Source organism: Oncorhynchus kisutch, linkage group LG28, assembly GCF_002021735.2.
Source record: "Oncorhynchus kisutch isolate 150728-3 linkage group LG28, Okis_V2, whole genome shotgun sequence".
NCBI lineage: Eukaryota > Metazoa > Chordata > Actinopteri > Salmoniformes > Salmonidae > Oncorhynchus > Oncorhynchus kisutch.
In genome coordinates, this window is record NC_034201.2 from 18718917 (window position 1) to 18740948 (window position 22032).

At 43.9% G+C, this 22032-nt stretch overlaps 2 protein-coding genes across 5 annotated transcripts; one reads left to right on the plus strand and one right to left on the minus strand.

Moving 5' to 3' along the window:
• Positions 1-156: 156 nt before the first annotated feature.
• LOC109872654 (solute carrier family 13 member 5-like) lies at positions 157-12114 on the minus strand. Of its 2 annotated transcripts, XM_020463967.2 has the most exons (12): positions 11987-12114; positions 9123-9251; positions 8914-9050; positions 8428-8753; positions 7996-8185; positions 7679-7801; positions 7212-7424; positions 4325-4434; positions 2757-2878; positions 2455-2616; positions 1849-1986; positions 157-1283 (listed from the first exon to the last, which is right to left on the minus strand). In XM_020463967.2, exons 1-12 carry the CDS (start codon positions 12086-12088, stop codon positions 1131-1133), a joined length of 1905 nt encoding a protein of 634 aa, XP_020319556.1. In that variant the 5' UTR covers positions 12089-12114; the 3' UTR covers positions 157-1130. The 2 variants fall into 2 exon arrangements, with proteins under 2 accessions (XP_020319556.1, XP_020319555.1); XM_020463966.2 differs by having other exon boundaries at positions 8914-9251.
• On the plus strand, positions 12008-21822 carry LOC109872652 (alpha-2-antiplasmin). 3 transcript variants are annotated; one of them, XM_031808490.1, is made up of 8 exons: positions 12008-12174; positions 17371-17442; positions 17649-17847; positions 18017-18160; positions 18357-18545; positions 18649-18791; positions 19046-19250; positions 20688-21822. In XM_031808490.1, the coding sequence occupies exons 1-8, from the start codon at positions 12160-12162 to the stop codon at positions 21254-21256; spliced, it is 1536 nt and encodes a 511-aa protein (XP_031664350.1). In that variant the 5' UTR covers positions 12008-12159; the 3' UTR covers positions 21257-21822. The 3 variants fall into 3 exon arrangements, with proteins under 3 accessions (XP_031664350.1, XP_020319552.1, XP_020319553.1); XM_020463963.2 differs by lacking the exon at positions 12008-12174 and adding an exon at positions 15071-15235; XM_020463964.2 differs by lacking the exon at positions 12008-12174 and adding an exon at positions 15089-15235 and having other exon boundaries at positions 17349-17442.
• Positions 21823-22032: the final 210 nt, after the last annotated feature.

Genomic DNA, 22032 nt, shown 5'->3' on the forward strand with positions numbered 1-22032 from the left:
CAGTAACTGAATTCTTATCCAAATGATATTTGTGTCTGTCGTAGTACTGCATGGTATATAGTTTGATAGGCTAGTGTGAGAGAAGATGTTTTGTGGTCAACAGAAAGAGACCATGTCCCAGGGACCATATCTGCTCAAACAGTAATCAGCACAACCTCAAAAGTCCAGGCTTTATTCAGCAAAACAACTAAACACATACAGTACAATAGATAATAGATAAAATAGGTTGTTATTGGAATGGAAAAAACAACTCTAAACTCTTACAAAAGTCAATCATTTACATTGATAACTATACAAAATATCTAATTAATTACACTTACTGAAAATAATTTATCCTAATTGATGTAATCTAACAGAGTTCCCCAACTGGCAGCCCGCAGATTATTTTATTTGGCCTCCAAATTCTGTGCAAAACTTATTATTTTATTTTTTTGATTGTCGGACATAAAAGACTGAAAATGCCAGAAAATCAGCTCCAAGTGATTTTAATTAGGAAAATCTGTTCCAAAGTATTCCCACGGATAATAGAGCGATATGTGTGATCGTATACAAACGTAAGCAAGGTTTGCAATGATTATGTTTTATTCAAATATTATATTTGTTTGGGCAGTCAATTTGTAGTCTACAAATGATTTGTAATTATGTTCTGGACCCCTGACCATCCACTCAAGAGAAAATTAGCCAGTAGCTAAAATTAGTTGATGATCCCGGTAATATATTACAATTATAGAATATAAATTGATATAACAATATTGTCAGTAATACAAATATAAGTTACAGTATTACAGCATGTCTTGGCTTTGCAAGTTATTTATCATCCCTGTTCCCTAAGGCTCTCTAGTGTCATAACCATATAATATGAGAATAAGTCCCCAACAGTAGAAAATACACTGATAATAAACCGGTATGGTGATGGCACAGCTGGAAACTATCCAGTGTGTGTGCGTGCGCATGTGTTCACCAGACCATAACAGTGCTCTCATGGCCAGCCTTCTGTTGCCCCAGCGAGGCTTGTAGTGCTGTTGGAGAAAGATCTGTGGTCTCTTGGTAATACTCCCCCTTCCTCATCCCCTTTTGGCATCGGTAGCAGTGCAATGGCAGTACAGGGGCGTATGGTGGTATATTTGGGGTCATTTCCCCCCTCCTCCTCCTGTAGTGATGTTCGCGGTGGTGTTGGCCCAGGAGGGGAAGGTGTCCAGGTTGAACATAGCTCTACCCCAGCTGTTAATGGCCAGAGTGATGCACAGGATCCCGATGATGTTCATCACTATACCCATTTTAGCCTGTAGGAGAGAGAGGGGGTTAGAGGAGGCGGTGGTAGGTTGAGGGAATGGAGGTGATGGTGGATGAATAAGGTGTGAGGAGGTTAAGGTTTCGGATTGGGTGGCAGGGTGAAATATATGTATATCAACTAGGTAGGCTAGTTGAGAACAAATTCTCATTTACAACTGCAACCTGGCCAAGATAAAGCAAAGCAGTGCGATATAAACAACAACACAGAGTTACACAGGGAATAAACAAACATACAGTCAATGACACAATAGAGAAAAAAGGTAGATATACAGTGTGTGCAAATGAGGTAAGATAAGGGAGGTAAGGCAATAAATAGTTAACACAGTGTCCAAAGAAGAGCCAGAAGTATACAGAATAGTGTCGTCTGTGCAGAGGTGGATCAGAGAATCACCAGCAGCAAGAGTGACATCATTGATGTATATAGAGAAAAGAGTCGGCCAGAGAATTGAACCCTGTGGCAACCCCATAGAGACTGCCAGAGGTCCGAACAACAGGCCCTCCGATTTGACTCTGTCTGATAAGTACAGTAGGTACCAATGGTAGCCTGTCTCTCACCATGTCTGACACCTTCAGGTATCCATAAGAGAACACGATGGCATTAGGAGGCGTGGCCACAGGCAGCATGAAGGCAAAGGATGCACTGAGGGTGCAGGGTACCATCACATACAGTGGGTTCAACCCTATGGACTGGGACTGCAATAGAACACATATTAACCAACACACACTCGCACTTACGTGCATACGAATGCATGCACATGAGCACACACGAGTACATACACAAGTAGTACTATCCTGTAATGTGGATGTGAATAGGATGAATAAGAGTGTGTATGCATGTGGCTCTGTGTGCTGGATCAGTTACCAAAGCTTCTCTTCACTGAATCAACAGAGCTGAGAGCTCTACACAGTGCTGCTACAGTCTCACTGTCTGCTCTCTAATGTGACCTATTAGCGAGAGAGTCTCTCTCTCTCTCTGTGTTTGTGTGTGTGTGTGTGTGTGTGTGTGAACCTCTTAAGTGATAGGCCTGGCTCAGATCCCCAATTGACCAACTCTATTCAGTACATTCCAATTTCATCAAGAGGAAACTTGATCCCAGAATGAGGGTGCAGAGGGAGTGTCTGTGTGAGAGGGAGGGGGAGAAAGAGAGACTGTGTATGTACCATGGAGGCGAGGATGGGCAGGAAGAGTGTAGCGGTAGCCACGTTGCTGGCACACTCAGTGAAGGTGGCGATGAGGAGACAGAGGATGACAGCGATGGCCCAGGGAGGGACGGAGCAGAGAGGCATCATCTGATCACCCAGCCACCGCGACAGACCAGACACCTAGATGGATACACACACATATTGAAGCTCTCACACACACACACACACACACACACACACACACACACACACACACACACACACACACACACACACACACACACACACACACACACACACACACACACACACACACACACCTCGCTGCCCTTAGCCAGTGCGAAGCCTCCTCCTAGCAACAGTACAATGCTCCAGGGCATCTTCCTCTGGGTCACCTGCCAGGTCAGCAGGGCAGGGGCGGGGCCGCGGGTGGGCTGGGGCTCTGACGGGAGGAGGCACACACATGTCAAGCATTGTCTACAGCAGGGTTCACAAACTTTTTGGCCCCAGACCCCATTTTGATATCTGACAATTCTCGCAACCTAAACTATGTGAAAAAATAAATATACTTAACAGCCAATGTTTACTTTATTTGCAGCTATGGCAGTCAATTGAATATTAGTCTGACATAATGCATCTTATCCCACCACTAAGGAGATGGGTGTGCTTGATGCATGTTGCGTCAGAACTTCTCAAAGTCTGGGTCGACTGTGCACACCTCATCTCTGCTGTCATATCCAACCTGGATCAATATTTTGTTTTAATGCAGACGAGAGCACTGAATCTGGCTTCACACAGATATAGCCTACCATGTGTTTTTGGTGCTTTCAAGGTCAAATCATGATGTCAGTGATTGGAAAGGTTGGAAAGTCAGAGCTCTAAAAAGAGGCCAGAGTTCCCGAGTTGGAATTCCGAGTTGGAGTTTCAAAAAGGTTTTTCACAGTCGGAGCTCATGTCTTTCCGAGTTCCCAGTTGTCTTGAACACACTGAAGTCGGGAAGGTGGAGATTTCCGAGTTTCCAGTTGTTTTGAACACAGCATTAATGCTCAGAGGAAAAAGGCAAGGTATTCCCTTTGAGTCAGGAACCAAAACTCCTGTGTTGTGACCCGTGAATGCATTCGGTTACATAACAACTCAATCATTTGTATGATTTCACTTACCGGCATGTCAACTGAGCCAGGATCACAGTCAAACGGATTGGGAAGTCCCAAAGTGCTTTTCCAAGAGTTTGAGGTGAGCAGTCATCACTCTTGTGGGACACTTACTGATGCTGATTTCTATTACTTTCTTTTCATTAGACGGAAAATCAACCAAACCCTACCATAAATGCCTGATTGGTAGAGTACTGCAGAGATGGTTGTCCTCGAAAGTCTCCCATCTCCACAGAGGAACTCTAGAGCTCTGTCAGAGTGACCATCGGGTTCTTGGTCATCTCCTTGACCAAGACCCTTCTCCCCCAATTGCTCAGTTTGGCCGGGCGGCCAGCTCTAGGAAAAGTCTTGGTGGTTCCAAACTTCTCCCATTTAAGAATGATTGAGGGCACTGTGTTCTTGGGGACCTTCAATGCTGCAGAAATGTTTTGATACCCTCCCCCAGATATGTGCCTAGACACAATCCTGTCTCTGAGTTCTACGGACAATTCCTTCGACCTCATGGCTTGGTTTTTGCTGTGACATGCACTGTCAACTGTGGGACCTTTTATAGACAGTGCCTTTCCAAATCAAGCCCAATCAATCAAATTTACCACGGGTGGACTCCAATCAAGTTGTAGGAACATCTCAAGGATGATCAATGGAAACAGGATGTACCTGAGTTCAATTTCGAGTCTCATAGCAAAGGGTCTGAATACTTATGTAACTAAGGTATTTCTGTTTTTTGTGTGTATCACCTGTGTCAAATCTCTGTGTTCTCCAGAAGCAGAGGTAGCGGGGGGGCTCAGAGGGCAAGACGAACAGCAGCATGGCAACAAACACCGCCACTGTGGCATCAGTTACAAACCTGGAGAGGGAGAGGTGGAGGGTTTAGGAGAGGATGGCTAGCGGTTAGGAGTTAGACTGTGTGGGGTTAGGGGGCAGCAGTGTAGGGGAATACAGGGGTTAGGTGTTAGACTGTGTGGGGTTAGGGGGCAGCAGTGTAGGGGAATACAGGGGTTAGGTGTTAGACTGTGTGGGGTTAGGGGGCAGCAGTGTAGGGGAATACAGGGGTTAGGTGTTAGACTGTGTGGGGTTAGGAGGCAGCAGTGTAGGGGAATACAGGGGTTAGGTGTTAGACTGTGTGGGGTTAGGGGGCAGCAGTGTAGGGGAATACAGGGGTTAGGTGTTAGACTGTGTGGGGTTAGGGGGCAGCAGTGTAGGGGAATACAGGGGTTAGGAGTTGGGAAAAGGTGCAGAGGGAGGCCAGGGAGGGGCCCTCCAATCCTTTTTTGAACACTAACTAATTATTACCCGATGGCAATGTGATGACAGAGGTGATTGACGTAAAGGACAGAGCATTTTTGATGACCTTAGCCCCAGTTTGATCCAGGATTCTGTTAGAATCAACGCCTGTTTCCATGGTGATGTGCCCATTCATAAATTGACAGACGTCACATATGCCCTATGTGTTAGGCAGGTCACATGACCAGATAAGAGAGAAGGGCATTTCCATGTAAAAGGACCCATGAGCACCAACATGTAAAGTTCATAGGAGCGTGTCACATTGCGTGTCATACGAAAGCTAAGAGTCTATATTTGTTTGAAATTAAGGCATATATAAATTTTATATTACCTATCCTGTTCAGCTCATAACATATATGTTTTATCTTTCTGTCGTCTGGTGGTCAAAGCAAGACTATGAAAACAGTCTCGACAACCCCTAACCACTCTCACTCTCTGTTTCTCTGCCGTTTCTCTCTCTCTCCAGGTAATGCCACCTCTCCTGGCTCTTACTGACACCTACCATGACACCCTACCACCTACTCTATTTCCATTTACTTTATCAAGCATCCTAACCCACTGAGCACCGACTGACACTCGACGTTCATGGAAGTTGAAAAGTAGTTGAAATTTGGTCAGTCCTCCCTGTCCGGACCAGATCTGAACCAATTATAGAATTCTAGAGAAAAGTACTGTATACTACAGTAGAGCACACAAGCGTAGAGTACAGTATAATGTACTGTTGGACTCTACTGTGTTGTACTGTCATATCCAAACTTGTGAAACAGACGTTTAGATTGTTTCAAGATTTGGTCTGGTCCAACCAAATGTGGTCTTGTTTGGGGGCGGAGCTCATTACAATCAAAGCCAGTGTGTAGAATAATAGGGAAGGGGGATACCTAGTCACTTGTACAACTGAATGCACTCAACTGAAATGTGTCTTCCTCAATTAACCCAACACCTCTGAATCAGAGAGGTGCAGAGGGCTGCCATAATTGACATCCGCGCCCAGGGAACAGTGGGTTAACTGCCTTGCTCAGGGGCAGAACGACAGATTTTTACCTTGTCAGCTTGGGGATTTGATCCAGCAGCCTTTCGGTTACTGGCCCAACACTCTAACCACTAGGCTACCTATTTTTAATTTTTAATTTAAACATTTGACCTTTATTTAACTATTTAACTATATAATTATATCCATAATTATGAATTCCTGTATAGTACAGATCATGTACCCATGATGTTATTCCGTTACTGAAATTGTCACGTACTGTAGTTCAATAACCATTTTTTAAAATGTTTTTATTCAAGGTGTCATGTCATAGGTGACACCCCATTCTTTCTGCAGGAGTCTTTGAATCTTAATTCGGAGCAGACATTTAAAGGGGCAATATACAGATATCGCTCCACCATTTCTCAGTTTATTTGACAAAACAAACAATGTCTTGTATAGAGAATCATTGTACCATCTAAACCACTGTGAAATATATTTTCAATATCCAAAAATACTGTATTTTCAGCTTTTTGAAGTTGGTGGACAAAAGCAAACGTAAAAGACAAAAATTTAACTTAAAAACAGGAAGCATAGAAATAGCACACATAGAACAGATCTACCGCTTCTTAGACTTCCTTTCAATGAGAATGACAAATCTATAACTCACATTCTATGTGAATTTGGTGGGGTCGGCCAAAACGTTTTTGGAAATGGTGGTCGCATAAAACACTGAGGGAGAGTTTACTGTAATTCTGTTACCAAACTTTGCATCTGCACAGGTCTTCCAGTAAATGGGTTTTTGTGAAATTTTCTGTGTAAATTGTACAAAGTAGTCTTTGAAATCAATTATTTTTGTTTGGCATACATTTGAAAGTTAATCTGAGTCAAAGCGTAATTCCGTTATCGTGGAATTGCCCAGAATGAAGTGTGTGCCTCTCCTGCCCATCGATCTGTTTGTCATAAAGAAGTGTGCTTTTGTCTCTCATTCACTAGTGAGATCACGTTTCCCGGACTCTGTGTGCTGGTTACAGCGTATGTGTGTGCAGATGAGAGTGTGTGTACGTGTACACGTGTGTGTTCCTGTGTGTCAAAGTTCAGAACACGTGTATTGATGCAACACAGATGGTTTACTCTCTGAACGACATATTTTGTCCGCCTGTGTTTGTTTTATCCTGTTCCCCATGTCCTGACATTTGGTCTAATGGAAGGTTCTGGGACTAAAGACAACTCAGGTCACCTATCCTTCAGATCAGATCAGGCTTGTGTTACTGTGCATGTTTCTGCATATTTCCACTTGTGTGTGTGTGTGTGTCTGTGTGGTTGAGTGTGTATGGTGTGTACAGTATTTCACTGTGGTGTGTGTTACACACGGTGCTTTGGCATTGAAGACGTGGGTTGCCCATCCATCGATGAAGCCTGGGCTTCGTGTGAACCAAAGCACCACCAGCAGGATGAAGAGCCCCAGGACACTCAGCTCTCCATAAGACATGGGCCCCAGACGACGATGCTCCTCACGGATCAAATCATATGCCGCAAACTCCTTCTCTGACTGCACAGCACCACATCCCCATGTACGCTTCAGACTGGAGAGGAGGAGTGGGAGACAGGGAGACAGGGAGACAGGGGTGAGAGAAATGAGTGGGGGAGGAAAAGAGAAAGGGGTGAGAGAAAGATGATTTACAATAATAGGTCAGATGAGAAGCAGAGTGAGTGAGAGAGACATTACCCCTATTTGACCTATGCAAACCTTTACAGATATCATGTCATGGTTGAACTGAGAGGGAGGAGAGAGTAGAGTTAAAATAATGCACTGTGATGCTCTGGCCAGGTGACTCACTTGAAGCCGATGAAGACGAGCTGGAGCCAGAGCCAGGCCAGCGTCAGCATCAGCAGCATGGTGGGGAAGGCAAAGGCGAACCATGAGGCAAAGTTAATGACGTCACCGTTCTGAGGGAAGAGTCTGACAGTGGGCTTCTATTAACAACATAACTTCTCAGAAATGTAAAACATCAAATGTCAAGTTGATCAACATGATATGTTCTGACCCCCATATCTATGTTTATAGCGACGGGATATACTGTACATGCACTAACACATGTGAGGTGTGTGTCTGTGAGAGGTACATATGTGTGTGTGTGTGTGTGTGGTACATACTGGCTCATCTGCCCTGTGAGGACAAGGTTGGGTCCGGTGCCAGTTAGAGTGGCAGTGCCGCCGATGCTGGCAGCGTAACACACACACAACGTCAGGCCTTTACACATCTTCATCCTCTCCTTCTCCTCCTCTTCCTCCCCAACCTGCTCCTCTGCTTCAGTCCCTTCCTTCAAGACCATGGACACCATCACTGTATACAGAGAGGAAGGAGGAGAAAATAGCACTATATATTAGAGATGTTTGGGAATCAGGACTACCAAGAGGTCACGGACAAACTAGGCAGGCTATAGTTTTCCTGTTGCCTACAGACATTTAGCCTATGTCTATTTAACTGTGTTATGGTGTGTTGGTGAAAAAGCAGTGCTCCAGCCTCACCCAGACCCCAGACCCCTGCCCTGGCCTCTGCCCCCAGCCCAGTGCCCTGCACCTCACCTGGCTTCCCATCAGTCAGAGAGTTGTCCTGAGGAACTGGTTTGTCTGGGGAGTCCAGTTTATCTTCTGAGGCTAGTTTCTCCAGTGGGATGTGATTGTCCTGGATCATAAGTGTGTCCTGTGGGGTCGAACTGTTCTCCAGATTTTCCTCAGGAGTCGTACCATTCTCCTGGCTCTGAGGGGTGGGCAGGGGGTCCTCCCCCTTTCGTGGGCCGTTGAGCTGCTCCAGGACGGCCTGGACAATGGGGACCATCATAGCTGTGGTGGCTGTGTTACTGATCCACATGGACAGGAAGGCTGTCACACCCATGAACCCTAGCATCAGACTGGTGGGGACAGCGGAGGAGGGGAGGGTGTATCAGAGTCAGAAAAGAAAATAGGAAGTGGAGAAGGAGGAAAGCATGCTAGGCTTTAGCTCAGTGGGCTGACAATCTTGATTTGATACTTGAACAACTGATAGACAGACACCTGTGATTTGCTACTCACAGGGCAGGCCGCATCCCCACAATGAGTAGAACTCTGAGGGCGATGCGCTTGTGAAGATTCCACTTCTCCACGGCAACAGCCATCATTAGCCCGCCAACAAACAGCATGTTGGTGTCCTTCAGGTACTGCATACACACCTGATACACACACGTGAGAGATTGTCTTTGAGTGTGAGCATGTGTGTTTGTGCGTGTGTGAGGGAAGCGTACCTGCTTGGACTCCATGATGCCAAACAAAGGGAAGAGGACAGCGGGCAGGAGAGCAGTCACAGCCAGCGGCAGTACCTCAGTACACCAGTACACTGCCATCAGGGCTATCACATAGGCACAGCCTGCCTCCTGCAGCAGACACATTTACAATACATGATTTAGATGCATATAGATGTACAGAGAACCCAAATATCCTAGAGGTCAAAAGGACAAACACCCACACACACATGAAAACACACTGTTCTGTGTGTCTGATAGTGCCATTGTATCAATATTGATCTGTTGTGTGAATTTGTGAATCTCAAGTAATGTAAACTTGAACTTCAACACCCTATGGTGTGATGAGGAAAATGTTCCTTAGTCTTCAATGCCTTGGCACTGAAACACTGAGCTTACAAGAATATAAGACCTCCTGGGGCAGGTCAGGCTTTATGTCACTCTCACAAGAGTAGATTACTAAGTTGGAGCAATACCTCAAATTGGTCTACGGTCTGTCAGCACAGCAGGAGAAAGCATGGTCAGGTGTCAATAACACACTCTCTCCGAAACCAAAAGTCTTTGCTATGTGTATTGTTCTGGTATATTAATATTTATATTTAAAGGGTCCAGCTGGGCCTTCTACTTTAGTTACATACGGATGGCACATGCTGTGGAGACCCATGAGATTCAGTTGCCAGGGTTACCCGGTCAATCAGTGTGGCATCTGGGATGTTTTTTCAGATTCTACATATCTCAATGTATACTTCTGGGAATCACCGACAATATCAACACTGACGGATAGTTATCATGGTTCATCAGCACTCGGTACAGAAATGGTCAGATTAATACTGCAATTGAGAAAATTCTAAACAAATTGAGACATGACCTCTTTCAAGGTCAGTCTCGCAAAAAGAAACATTCTTGCGTTCTAACTACTACTACTGCGTTCTAACTATTCAAAGTGCGCTGAACAAATTAAGGGAAGCTTTCACAAACATTGGCACATTCTAAGATCCGATGATAGTATCGGTAATGTGTTTTCGGACCTTCCCTAGGTCGTATTCTCGCGGGGCAGAAACCTCAGAGATCAATTGGTAAACTCTGATTTACCACCCCATGATATCCCTGCACAACGTGTATTTGCGCCCCTACTGGATGGACACTACAAGTGTAATGGCTGTGCTCAATGCAATGGCACGTATAAATGTAGATCCTTCAAAACACCCCCAAACAGGGAAACAGATCCCAATCAAAGGTGTTATAATGTGCTCCACTAAGGCAGTTATTTATCTTATAACTTTTCCTTGAGGTAAAAATGATGTGTGTAAAACAAAGCATGAATTAAAAGTACGCATCTCGGAGCTTTGTAGCACCATTAAGTGCAAAAACGTACCCAGTTGCGGCCCACTTTTTGGAAGCAAATAACTAGATTTCGTCTCTACGTTATATTTGCATCGAACATGTCACCCTCCCTGGGAGAGGGGGTGACCTCAACAAAGTATTGTTAAAACGAGAGGCTGCCTGGATCTTTAATTTAAAGACTCTTGCTCCCTTCGGTCTCAACGTAGACTTTAATCTGAAGCCATTCTTGTGATTATTGTGATTTTGCTATTCATTGTAAATGTTTGTAGGCTTATGTAGCCAAATTGTATCTATGATCAGACTATCCATTTATGGTTTTTGTAAGCTATTTTAATATATGAGAATTGAAACAAAGATATCAGGCCACACCCGGCCATGATTACAGACACCTGTGTGTGTCTTCTGACACTATATAAATGAGTCATCCTGCAGTGTTTGTCATTATACCCTGATGAAGACAGCTTGTCTGTTGAAACGTTAGACATCAAAATTTTCCATCTGAGCTCCTAGCGTGTGCGGCTCTCCTTAATTTTTTTAAGTATTCCACTCCGTTAGCCAGCACCTCGCCTAAATAGGTGTGCGTGTCTTTCGCGTCTAGATTTGAGTATTTTAACCTGTGTCATGTCTGGTGGGGATAGACAAAAATCAATATGCACATGAGGAGGCACACAGACGCAAGCGCGGAGCCGGTTGGGTCAGCATGTTAAAGAGCGGGATTTCCATTTTCTGAATTTCCAGAATACAACGAAGTTAATCTCGTACAAGACCGAGTCAATGGCTATGGAGAAGCCGCAATCAGACAGCGGTGATGGTGAGGCGCCGGTGAAACACCTTGAATGGAGATAACTGTGCTGCCTGCCACTGGAGGACCTGGTCATCTTCCCTTGTTGACAAACCCCCTCCCTCTGCTCAAGCTATGTGGATCCCTCTTGACGGTCTCCCCATCTTTTGGAGACTTGAAACACCCAACACGTTCAACTCTAGGTGACAATTGTTGTAGTCCAGACCTACTCTCTGTTCTGTAACGACATCTTTCATTTGATCATTGTTTATTTTTATTTTCAAGACTTTGAGATTATTTCTGTAATGAAAAGCACTATAGAAGCTGAATAAATTATAATTGTTATTATTATGAGTCTGAGAGAAAATGTTTGCAGTTAAAGCAAATGAATTAATTAAAAATATTTTTTTTGATGTGTTCATATGCTATCGGGGGCCCGACCTCCGAGGGGGACCCCAATGCCCCCCACCCCTTGGGGGCTACGCCAGTGTGTGCGTGGGGAAATTAGAACTATAGCAATACATGTTTATGCCAAAATCAGCATGCGTCAGGTGCACAAAATAATTCTGATTTAATATATGAAATATCTAACAAGACGATAGACTACTAGTAGGCTGCAAGTGAAATATTTTAAATCATCATTCAGATAGCCTACTCTTTGTGTCGAAAGAGTAGTTCTAGATGAGGTCAAAAGGAGGTAGGGACCCCTGGAATAAGTCTATTCGACAACTTTGGCGCATACCGTGGTTCCGATCAGCAGAGGTAGTGGGAGGAGGAGGAACGGTGTGCAGAACAGAATCACCCCATCCTTGAAAATCCACATCGCCTGGAGCGAGGACACCATCCTCTCCCGGTCAGAGAATACAGAGAATTACAGGTGCGCACGTCTGGACTCACTCCGGAAAGAAAGCAAAAATGATGAGGGAAAGGGTGAGCGAACTCCGATACCTCCAGCTTTACACTGGGTACAGGACTGCACATGACATCTCTCTCGCTCTCTCTCTCTCTCTCTCTCTCTGTGTTTGTGTGTGTGTGTGTGAGACAGAGAGTCAACACTTGTGTGGCATTCATACTTAAATATTAACTTTTTTAATGCGTTTACTCACACACTGTAGTCCTGGTGCAAGTTTATCTTAAACTCTTAGAATGTTTTTTTTTTTAAGTCATATTGTGCACTTAACATTTTTAAACTTCATTTAGATTTTTAAAGATTGAATTTGAATCTGTTCATTGATGCAGCTTTGTTAGGATTTATCACAATTGGTGAATTTATCACAAGAAAGTGACATATTAAGACTAGCAGGCAGTGATTTAACATATTATTAGCAGGCAGTGATTTGTTTTGGACACCCATGTAATTCAAATCCTGTCATACCACATTGGCGTTTGGATGGCGGTGTGAGAGAGAGAGCGAGAGAAGGTATAAACTGAGATCGACATAAGGGGACAGATAGTTGGGATTTCCTTGGAACAGCAGTGAGTGCTGGCAAACCAACCTTTCTTTGGGAGTAAAGTTACATTCCCCATCTCAAACACACACACACACACACACACACACACACACACACACACACACACACACACACACACACACACACACACACACACACACACACACACACACACACACACACACACACAGTGTGCTACAGCTGCACCATTGAGAGCATCTTGACTGGTTGCATCACCATCTGGTATGGCAACTGCTTGGCATCCAACTGCAAGGTGGTGTCAGAGGAAGGCCCTAAAAATGGTTAGACTGCAGCCAGCCAAGTCATAGACTGTTCTCTCTGCTACTGCACGGCAAGCGGTACCAGTGCACCAGGTCTGGAACCAACAGGACCCTGAACAGCTTCTACCCCCAAGCTATAAGACTACTTAATATTGAACTAAATAGCTACAGTACCTATCTGCATTTACCAGCTGCATTTACCAACTCTTTTGACGCGTCACATAAGCTGCTGTTACTACTTATCTATCCTGTTGCCTAGTCACTTTACCCCTACATATCTACCTACCCTGCCCATCGACTCGGTACTGGTAACCCGTGTATATATCCAAGTTATTGTTACTCACTGTGTATTTTTTCCTCGTGTTATTATTTTTCTATTTTGTCTCTGTATTGTTGGGAAGGGCCTGTATGTAAGCATTACACTGTTAGTCTACACCTGTTGTTTATGAAGCATGTGACAAATACAATTTGATTGATTGATTGACACACATCAGACCGGGGTTCAAATGTGTATTTGATTGTTTTTTTAAAAGTATGTCCCGTATCAAATAATATCCTACAAATAGCCTACTATTTGAACGTATTTTTAAATACTTATTTCAATGACTATTTTCAAATACCTGGGTTAATAACCGAGTCAGTATAATTTAGTATTTTGAAATACATGCCAATACTTTCTAAGTGTATTTCCAAATGCATTCCAATATTCAACATTTAAAATATCTGAATTCTTACTTCGAAATGCATATGAAAGTAATTGAGATATTTTAAATATAATTTGAACTCCGGTCTGACACACACACACACACACACACACACACACACACACACACACACACACACACACACACACACAAACAATTTGACTTCAGATCCTACACTGCCACCGTATGGCAATTTTTTTGTTTACTTAAACTCAGTCCTTAACATGATCCCTCCCTTCAAATAGCCCAGATGTTCTTAGAAATTAGAGTTAAAACACAGAAATGCACAAATATGAAATCGGATTATTTTGCTTAAATTTGATTGGAACATGGAGGACCACTTGCAGGTCATTCTTTATACAAAATATGTGGGGGGCAATCATGTTCCTTTCCCGCGTTTCAGGACCAGGGTTTACATGTGGAAAAGGCTACATCCAGGCTACTTGTTCTGATTGCAAGTAAAGGTCAAAAATCTGTTATGCAGACAGTCTATGCTTCTCCTACCTGTATACATAACACAATCCATCGGCTCATGAGGTAAGGTGGGGGCTGTGAATGGGGTCCTTTTATGATTCCCTAATGGGAGGCAGTAAACAAACAGTCACCGCAAAACAACCCAAAGGGGCTGAGTAGGTGATGCCCTGATTCACAGGTGCATTGTGGGTTTGCAATGTTAGTGCCAAGTTCTTGCATCGGCGTAGGGCTGGAATGGGGCAGTCCATGCAAGAAAAACAATATCTCCCACCGCCTACTCTATTTTACCTAAAGGGCTAGAGACAGGACTAGAATTATGCCCATAATCATGTTATATCAACTCTGATTCATATAGAAACACTCTACAGTGCTTATTCTGGGTTTCCTCCATTAGGGCCAATAGAGGGAGCCACAGTGCTGTAATGCTAAAGGTCATACGTGTTAATGTTGTAACATATCAGCTGTCATGGTCACAGCCACTTCAGTGGGCAGACATTTGAAAGTTGACACTATCGTAGAGCTATCTGTGAGGGTTTCCAAACTCTTTCTAGGAAAATGTGTTTGTAGGTCAGCAAAAAATAATATCCCAATCCAAACGGCAACCCCCATCCTCCTCTGAGAAAAATAGAAAAACATAGAGGTCCTTACTAGACGGTAGATATTACAATTCTGATGGACATTTAAAAAACGCATATTTCATCCTCCCTAAGGGATACCACTGATCTGATGAGAGCAGAAAGGTGAACATATTGTGCTACTGGCAACTTTTACATTTATTACACCTGTTAAATGTTTCAGATGAGTGACATTTCTATGGAATGAGGGGAGGAAGGCTCTTATGAAGGCAGGTTTGACCTGTGGGTCACATATCTACATATTTACATTTTCTGGTTGTGTAGTGGCTCTGCTGAATCAATTCAGAGTTGAACATTAACTGAGCAATGAGGGGGCTGACAGTAGAGTACTGGGCACTACAGGATCCAGCTAGGGGAACACTCACCGTGCCTGTCTGACTCTCTATCTGTCTATATCCTAATCCTGTTTGCCTATATCACCTATCCCCTGACCAAACATCGGCTGGGTAAGTTTTCTCCACCTCAATTCACTTGGAAGGGAAAGTATCTGATGTAGGGGAGTCAGTAGGTTTTTTGACACAGTGCATGAAACCATATAATTCTAGTATAGTAAGTGCTCTTTATTTAAAGCTACTTGGAACATGATTTAGATGTATGGCTGTAGCTATTAGTTTACTAGTGATATAAGAATAGCACAAACTGTTTAAAGTCAATTTGAATCTTTAAAAAAAGACTAAAGAGCCCTTTGTAAATGTAAATGTACACTCAAATCACCAATCAAGACATCACTACTACCACTATTTCTACTACGTCTATGAATGCTATTGATTCTAAGCAGAGTCATATACATATATATATATATATATATATATATATATATATATATATATATATATAAACACGAATACTACCATTGCATCCATAGAGAACCCATTGCAGTCGTGAGGCCAGTGTTTGCTGTTTGTGGACTTTAGCAGTGAAACAGAAACCTTTGGCCCTCTGACAAACAGTTGATCCCAGAGCAAAACACCACACATCTCTACAGTGTAGAACCAGGCCTAAAGCAATGCCACACGGACCACTAGCCAAGCAATCATGCTTTTGATTGGCTCTCATTTCCTCTCAACCTATCAGTGTTCGCTGGTGTTGCCATGTCCAGCAGTAATATGTACTCTTTTATTTGCTCTGTAAAAGTGAGGGGTTCAGTAATTCTTATGCATTGATAATCACTGTTATTGAATCTTAATTATTTAAGTTATTGGCTGTGTTCTAGAGGATCAAAACCATAATGTATCATGGGCAAATTGTGACTGACTGACTGATCTACAAATAATAACGAGTAGTTATTTATGATGCAAGGTTTTTTGTCGGAAGTCGCTTGTACTGTCGAATGCAATGTCGAACAAGCCCATAGTGACAGGGTAGGAACCATAGTTTCAGTCCATGTTTCCCAGGGGACTCTAATTGGTGTTAAACATGTGAAATGTATAAAAGCAGAGATACTGTACAGTATATGATGACGAGACGGTCTTGTCTCAGCCCTAATAATGGGCGTTGTTGTCCCAAAGGTGGGAAGGCATATGGTCTGCATATCGCTGTATTCCCAAGTACACAGATTTTAACGGGAGTGGACCATCTCGCTTCGCCTCTTCCTCTCTGATAAAAGAACTCCATAGTCCTTTTCAGGGGTGTATTTATTACAGAAACCCTTTACCGTTTAAAAACCAAACAAAAGCAAACAGAGCAAACGGAACAAAACGGGGAGGGACCTACCTATATTTGTCCAATAGAAAATCCTGTTTTTGTTGCAAAACATTTTGCAACAGACTAAACGTTTTGCATCAGAATCCATTGGGAGAATTCCAATTGGATTGCTCGCCTCTTCTCCTCCAGCTGAGGAGAGGAAACGAATGCGTTTTTATTAAATGAGACTCTCCATTTCTACTCTTTCGCATCACCCGGCAAATTATATTTACAGGGGTGGAATCCTAAAATAAATGTGTAAAGTGATCAAAACGAATTTAGCTTTGAAAGATAAAAGGACAAGTAGCATATTGTTTTCTAAAAGTGTGCAGGCTTTACTCCTTTGAGAAGAAAACATCTAAAGAATTAAAAAAGGACAGACTTTTGCCCAATTGACAATCTCCCAGAGTGTGTGCACAGGTTGTGCAGCGTCGTTGCTGTCTAGCTTTATTTCTATGAGGAACCATTTTGTGAACATGCTCATGCTGTCTGTGAAGAAATGTTTGGGGTGTGGTCCATCGTTCTCAAAAGTTGTTTCCAGTTGATTTGTGTTGGGAGAGGCTTTGCTCGCTTCTGGGTCCAAGCACTGTTGCTAGCGCCCTCCCTTACGGAAAGTATTGGTTGTCACTGTTTTTTGGTCACTGTGTGTAGCCTAACTAGGTCAATTTAGTCCTGTGAAATCACTGTTGCACTTTAGAAGGAACTGAGATCTAACCAGCCTTTTGTGTTCATGTCAAAGTATTTTGTATGTGTATCTATTTCTATACAAACAAACCTTAGTCATTTAATAAACCTTTTACATCTGCCTCAGACTATTTCCCTTAAAGGTCCTAGATAGAACCTGTATCTTTGAATATATGTTATATTATTGTACAGGTTTCTTTGTTCTGTATTGCAGGCTAGCTGTCGGGATATGAAGCTGCATCTGCCTGTACTCTTGCTGCTCTGCCTCTGTTGGCTGGGACTGACTGTAAGAGGGCCAACCATAACCTCACCCCAAAACAAATGAACCTTCCTTAAATTAGAAAAGTATTGACTACAAGACTTTTAAAGCACCCTACCCTAGTTTCTCAGTCTAACCCCTAGTCTCTGTCTCTGTGTGTCTCTCTCTCTCTCTCTCTGTCTCTCTCTGTCTCTGTCTCTGTCTCTCTCTGTCTCTGTCTCTGTCTCTCTCAGGATGAGACTGGTACGGTAGCTACTGAGTACCACTCTTGCGGGGAGCAGGTGCTCAGCCAGGAGGCCCGGTGGTCAGTAGGGGGTGCTGTAGAGAGACTGGGCAGGCAGCTACTGGACAGCCTGCAGACAGGGCCAGAGCAGCCCAACGTCATCATATCACCCCTCAGCGTGGCCCTTGCACTAGCACAGCTCACACTGGGTGAGGCACATGTGTGTGTGTGTGAGAGAGAGACATGTATAATGTCAAGAGTGAGTATGTATCTGTGAGATTGTAAGTGTATGTCTGCTTATGACTGTTATTAACTTTTGTCTCAAAGAATTAATGTAATCAAAACATGGTCATTGCCTCCTTGTGATGCCCCTATCAGGAGCTCGTAACGAGACACAGAAGTTGCTGCTAAGTTCTCTACACGCCCACACTGTGCCCTGCTACCATGAATCCCTGGGCAGCCTGCTCCAACACCTCACCAACACCTCCCTACAGGTGGCTACACGCATGTACCTGCGCCCAGGTGAGTGAGTGTGTGTGTGTGTTTATGTGTATATTTCAGTGTTGCAGCTCTGTGCCAGAAAATGGCAGTCTACTGACATAATTATAAAGCACATCCATTCAACTGCCTTTGGTAATGCAGTAAAGGTCTGACAATGTTTTGGATTCTTTTGGTGTATATTTAGGTTTATATATTTGTTTCTCTCTTTCTCTCTCAGAGTTTGAGGTGTACCAGTCCTTTGTTGCAGAATCCATGCGTAGCTACAAATCAGAGCCTGCCCCCTTGATCTCAGTAGAAGATGTCAACCAATGGGTGGAAGACGCCACCAAAGGTCACATGACCAATTTCCTGACCAGTATTCCGCATGATGTGGTGCTCATGCTGATCAATGCTGTGCATTTCAAAGGTAAGCCCTTTCACTCCTTGTTTAAAATAATGTCTTTTACGTTTTGTATACAAGTGTCTACTTTTTACAATTGTGTGGCTTGTTCTCCTGTTGTCACTGGTAGGTGAGTGGGAGGCTCGCTTCGACCCTCAGCTCACACAGAAGGATGTCTTCTACCTGGACAATAAGAACTTTGTCCATGTAGACATGATGCGGTCAGCCAAGTATCCACTGAGCCTGTTAGAAGATGGGGAGCTTGGGGCTCAGGTGAGCTGGGCTAGCTGTATCTGATCTGTTGTCTGCTTCTGTCTCCATCCTCCCTTTCTATCTTTTCACACACCACAGTTTCTACTCGAGACTTGTTTTGAAAAGTCCTTGCTGTTGAAAAGTAGACAGTAAAACGTATTGTTTTCTCCACCACTCTCTTACCTCCATTATCTTTCTCTCAATCTCTCTACAGTGCAGTTGGTGCAGTCTCCCTCTCTAAAATGTTTCTCTCCACACCCCTTCTGTGTTTGCAGGTTGCACGTTTTCCATTTAAGGGAAACACCAGCTTTCTGGTAGTGATGCCGTTGCCAGGAAGAGGAAACGTGTCATCGCTGGTGGCCAAGCTGAATATCTCTGACCTGTACAGACGTCTACCTCAGGAGAGGACCATGCAGGTCCAACTGCCCAAGTTCACCCTGCAGTACCGCCAAGAGCTACAGGAGGCGCTGACCAGCATGGGTGAGAACAGAAGTAGTGTCAGAAATGACCAAGGGCAACAGCACTAGGTCTGGGAATCATGTCTGGTTCTCTTGGCCAATTCTGAGAAGGTGCTTTTCGAGACAGACAACTCTTCCAACAAATCACTTGTTTTGGTAGGTGGGGTTTAAAAAGAATCCCCTCAGAAATATGACGGACACACACAATGTGGATGCAGATAGCTAGGGTAATTTGAGACACAGCCAGTCAGGGGTTTTAAGCTTGTAATGCTAACATCATGGCACATGCAAACTACTCACTTGTGAAATACACAAATTGAAAATATCCTCTTCCAGCTCCATCTAGCTAGCTACACTTTTTCCTCTCTGCCAAACTGACGTTGGTCCTAGTACAGACTTGTATGCTGGAACATTGGTACGTTCTGGGAGGCAACCCATCTGTCTAGAAACTAGCACAGAAAGTTAAATAGTTTTAGCCAGGAATTTTTCCTCTTGTCAGATCACGTGGTCTGGAAAAACTTGAATCATAGTTTAAGCCCTAGTCATAGTTTAAGTGAGCTATAAACGGACAGGCAGGGCCAGCCCTAGCCTTTTGGGGGCCCTAAGCATTAGCTATCTAGTGTCTGCTTGCTGGCTGAACCAGTCTGAAACCAATCGAGATTAAACGAAAGGCAGGGATGCTACCGTATGGCCAAACAAGCTTGGAGTAGGCTGCTTGCTGGAACACGTTTGCTCAGGTGGCCGAGCATGGTTTGCCATAGTAGTCTGTAGCTAACGAGAGCAGAATGATTTTCAGAATTAGGAACTAGTGTTAGGTGGATGGGCAAAATCTAGATTTTTTGAGATGAGTTCCACGCCATCTACAAGAGAGATCGGTTGAGGGACGTACATCACGTAGGAGTGAAGCCTTCTGATGTGAGACAATGGGGCCCCCCTACCTCGCGGGCAAAACATTATAGTGGTCCCCTTCTTGACGGCGAAGAGAACATTTTTAGGTTTAAAGTACAATTTCAGCAATTCCACACATCTGTATTTTTCCCTGGGGTGGAGAGAAAATGTAACAATTTTGTAACAAATTTAATGCAATTTTACTCGTTTTGTCATGTGGCTGAGAGACATTTGTGCAGTTTAAAGCAAATTTCCTGTAATTCTACACATTTTTATTTATTCCATGTTAAATATGATATCTGATTGAGAGTGACTAACAAAATCAATGGGGCCCCCCTGGAGTTCAGGGCCCCTGGGCATGTGCCCTGTCGGTATACAGCCATGATTACTACAAGTTTAGATAGCTGACTAATTTACCAACCTAAAAATGATTAGCTGACATGTCTTATTGAGTGACTGACCTATCAAGCAAAAAACTACTGAGGCACAACTAAATTTAGAAATAGCATGTTATGTATTCTACTATTCTGTCAATCAAAATCTCTCTGGTGTCTCTCTCTCTCTCTCTCAGGTCTGGGCTCTTTGTTCTCTAGTCCTAATCTATCCGGTGTCTCAGCGGTTCCTCTGCAGGTGTCCAGCATGCGTCACGCCTGCGGGGTGGAGTTGAGTGAGGAGGGGGCCGAAGCATCTGCAGCCACCTCCATCACCATCATGCGCTCTGTTCCCATCTTTTCTGTAAACTCCCCCTTCCTGTTCGCCCTGGTAGACCACGCCTCCCTCGCTCCAATCTTCCTGGGCACCGTCACTAACCCAGCCCCTGACGCCAGCCCTATTCAGATCGACAGTCCCCTCGGCGATGATCCCAATGGCAACAGGACCCAAAGTGACAGCTCTCATAGCAATAGCAATGTACAGAACGATGGTCCCCATAGTAACAACAACGTACAGAGCGACAGTCCCCATAGCAGTAACAACGTACAGAGTGACCAGCCACAAAGTGAGAGAATGCAGTGTGGCGTCCCTGTCGGGGGGGAGGAGCAACAACAGCCCCTGAATGAAGTAGAGGGAAACCCCAATGCCCAAGTGGAGGGGCTAGGATCTAGTTCCTGTGCCAATCCCTCTCATACAGTTCCTTCCTAAACCAACACTGATGCCCAGCTTGCCCCAACCCATCTCTCACTGTTCTGTCCTGAGCAACACTGATGCCCAGCTTGCCCTAACCCATCTCTCACTGTTCTGTCCTGAGCAACACTAATGCCCAGCTTGCCCCAACCCATCTCTCACTGTTCTGTCCTGAGCAACACTGATGCCCAGCTTGCCCCAAACCATCTCTCACTGTTCTGTCCTGAGCAACACTGCCTGACCAGCTGGTCTCATATGGAGCCCAGCCCTCACATAGCAAAACTCTATCCCAATCTATTGGCACAGTTCCCAGTCCAGAATCAACAACAGCCCCTACCCCTAGACACCCGACAACTTCTCACAGTCCCTCCCCTCCCCAGTGAATGCCCCTGATTACAACCCAATGATTTAGGAGAGACCATGGACCTGTCCTATACTACACTGTGTGTGCAGATTAACACTCAAATGTGTTTTTTTACACTTGGCTGTGCACTGTCTGTCTTACAGTATTTGTGTTTTGTTTTGATGTCTTACTTTTTGATGATTCTCACCTCTGGTATTGATTAAAGAAATGAAGTCTCAATGTTTTAGTGAATGGTTGATGTGATCATGTGAATGAGCAGGACTGGATTTTTTTTATATAACAACAGGGGAGTCTATTTCATTTACAATGGATTTAGATTTAGGCTTATACCTCACAACCTATAATTTAACTATTTTTTCCAGCACATTCATGCAATTAAAAACTGACTTATTTAAGATTTGTTATAATATTTCAGGTCAAATGCTTGCGC

Excerpts from the sequence above, each read along its gene's own strand:
- LOC109872654 (XM_020463966.2), bottom strand. The coding sequence starts at position 12,088 with ATGGTGTCCTCGCTCCAGGCGATGTGGATTTTCAAGGATGGGGTGATT. Across the intron at positions 2,879-4,324 it reads AACACAGAGATTTGACACAG|AGCCCCAGCCCACCCGCGGC; the intron begins GTGATACACACA and ends TCCTCCCGTCAG. Across the intron at positions 1,284-1,848 it reads ACCTGAAGGTGTCAGACATG|GCTAAAATGGGTATAGTGAT; the intron begins GTGAGAGACAGG and ends TCTCTCCTACAG.
- LOC109872652 (XM_031808490.1), top strand. Across the intron at positions 17,443-17,648 it reads TCTGTTGGCTGGGACTGACT|GATGAGACTGGTACGGTAGC; the intron begins GTAAGAGGGCCA and ends TGTCTCTCTCAG. Across the intron at positions 18,546-18,648 it reads CAATGCTGTGCATTTCAAAG|GTGAGTGGGAGGCTCGCTTC; the intron begins GTAAGCCCTTTC and ends TGTCACTGGTAG.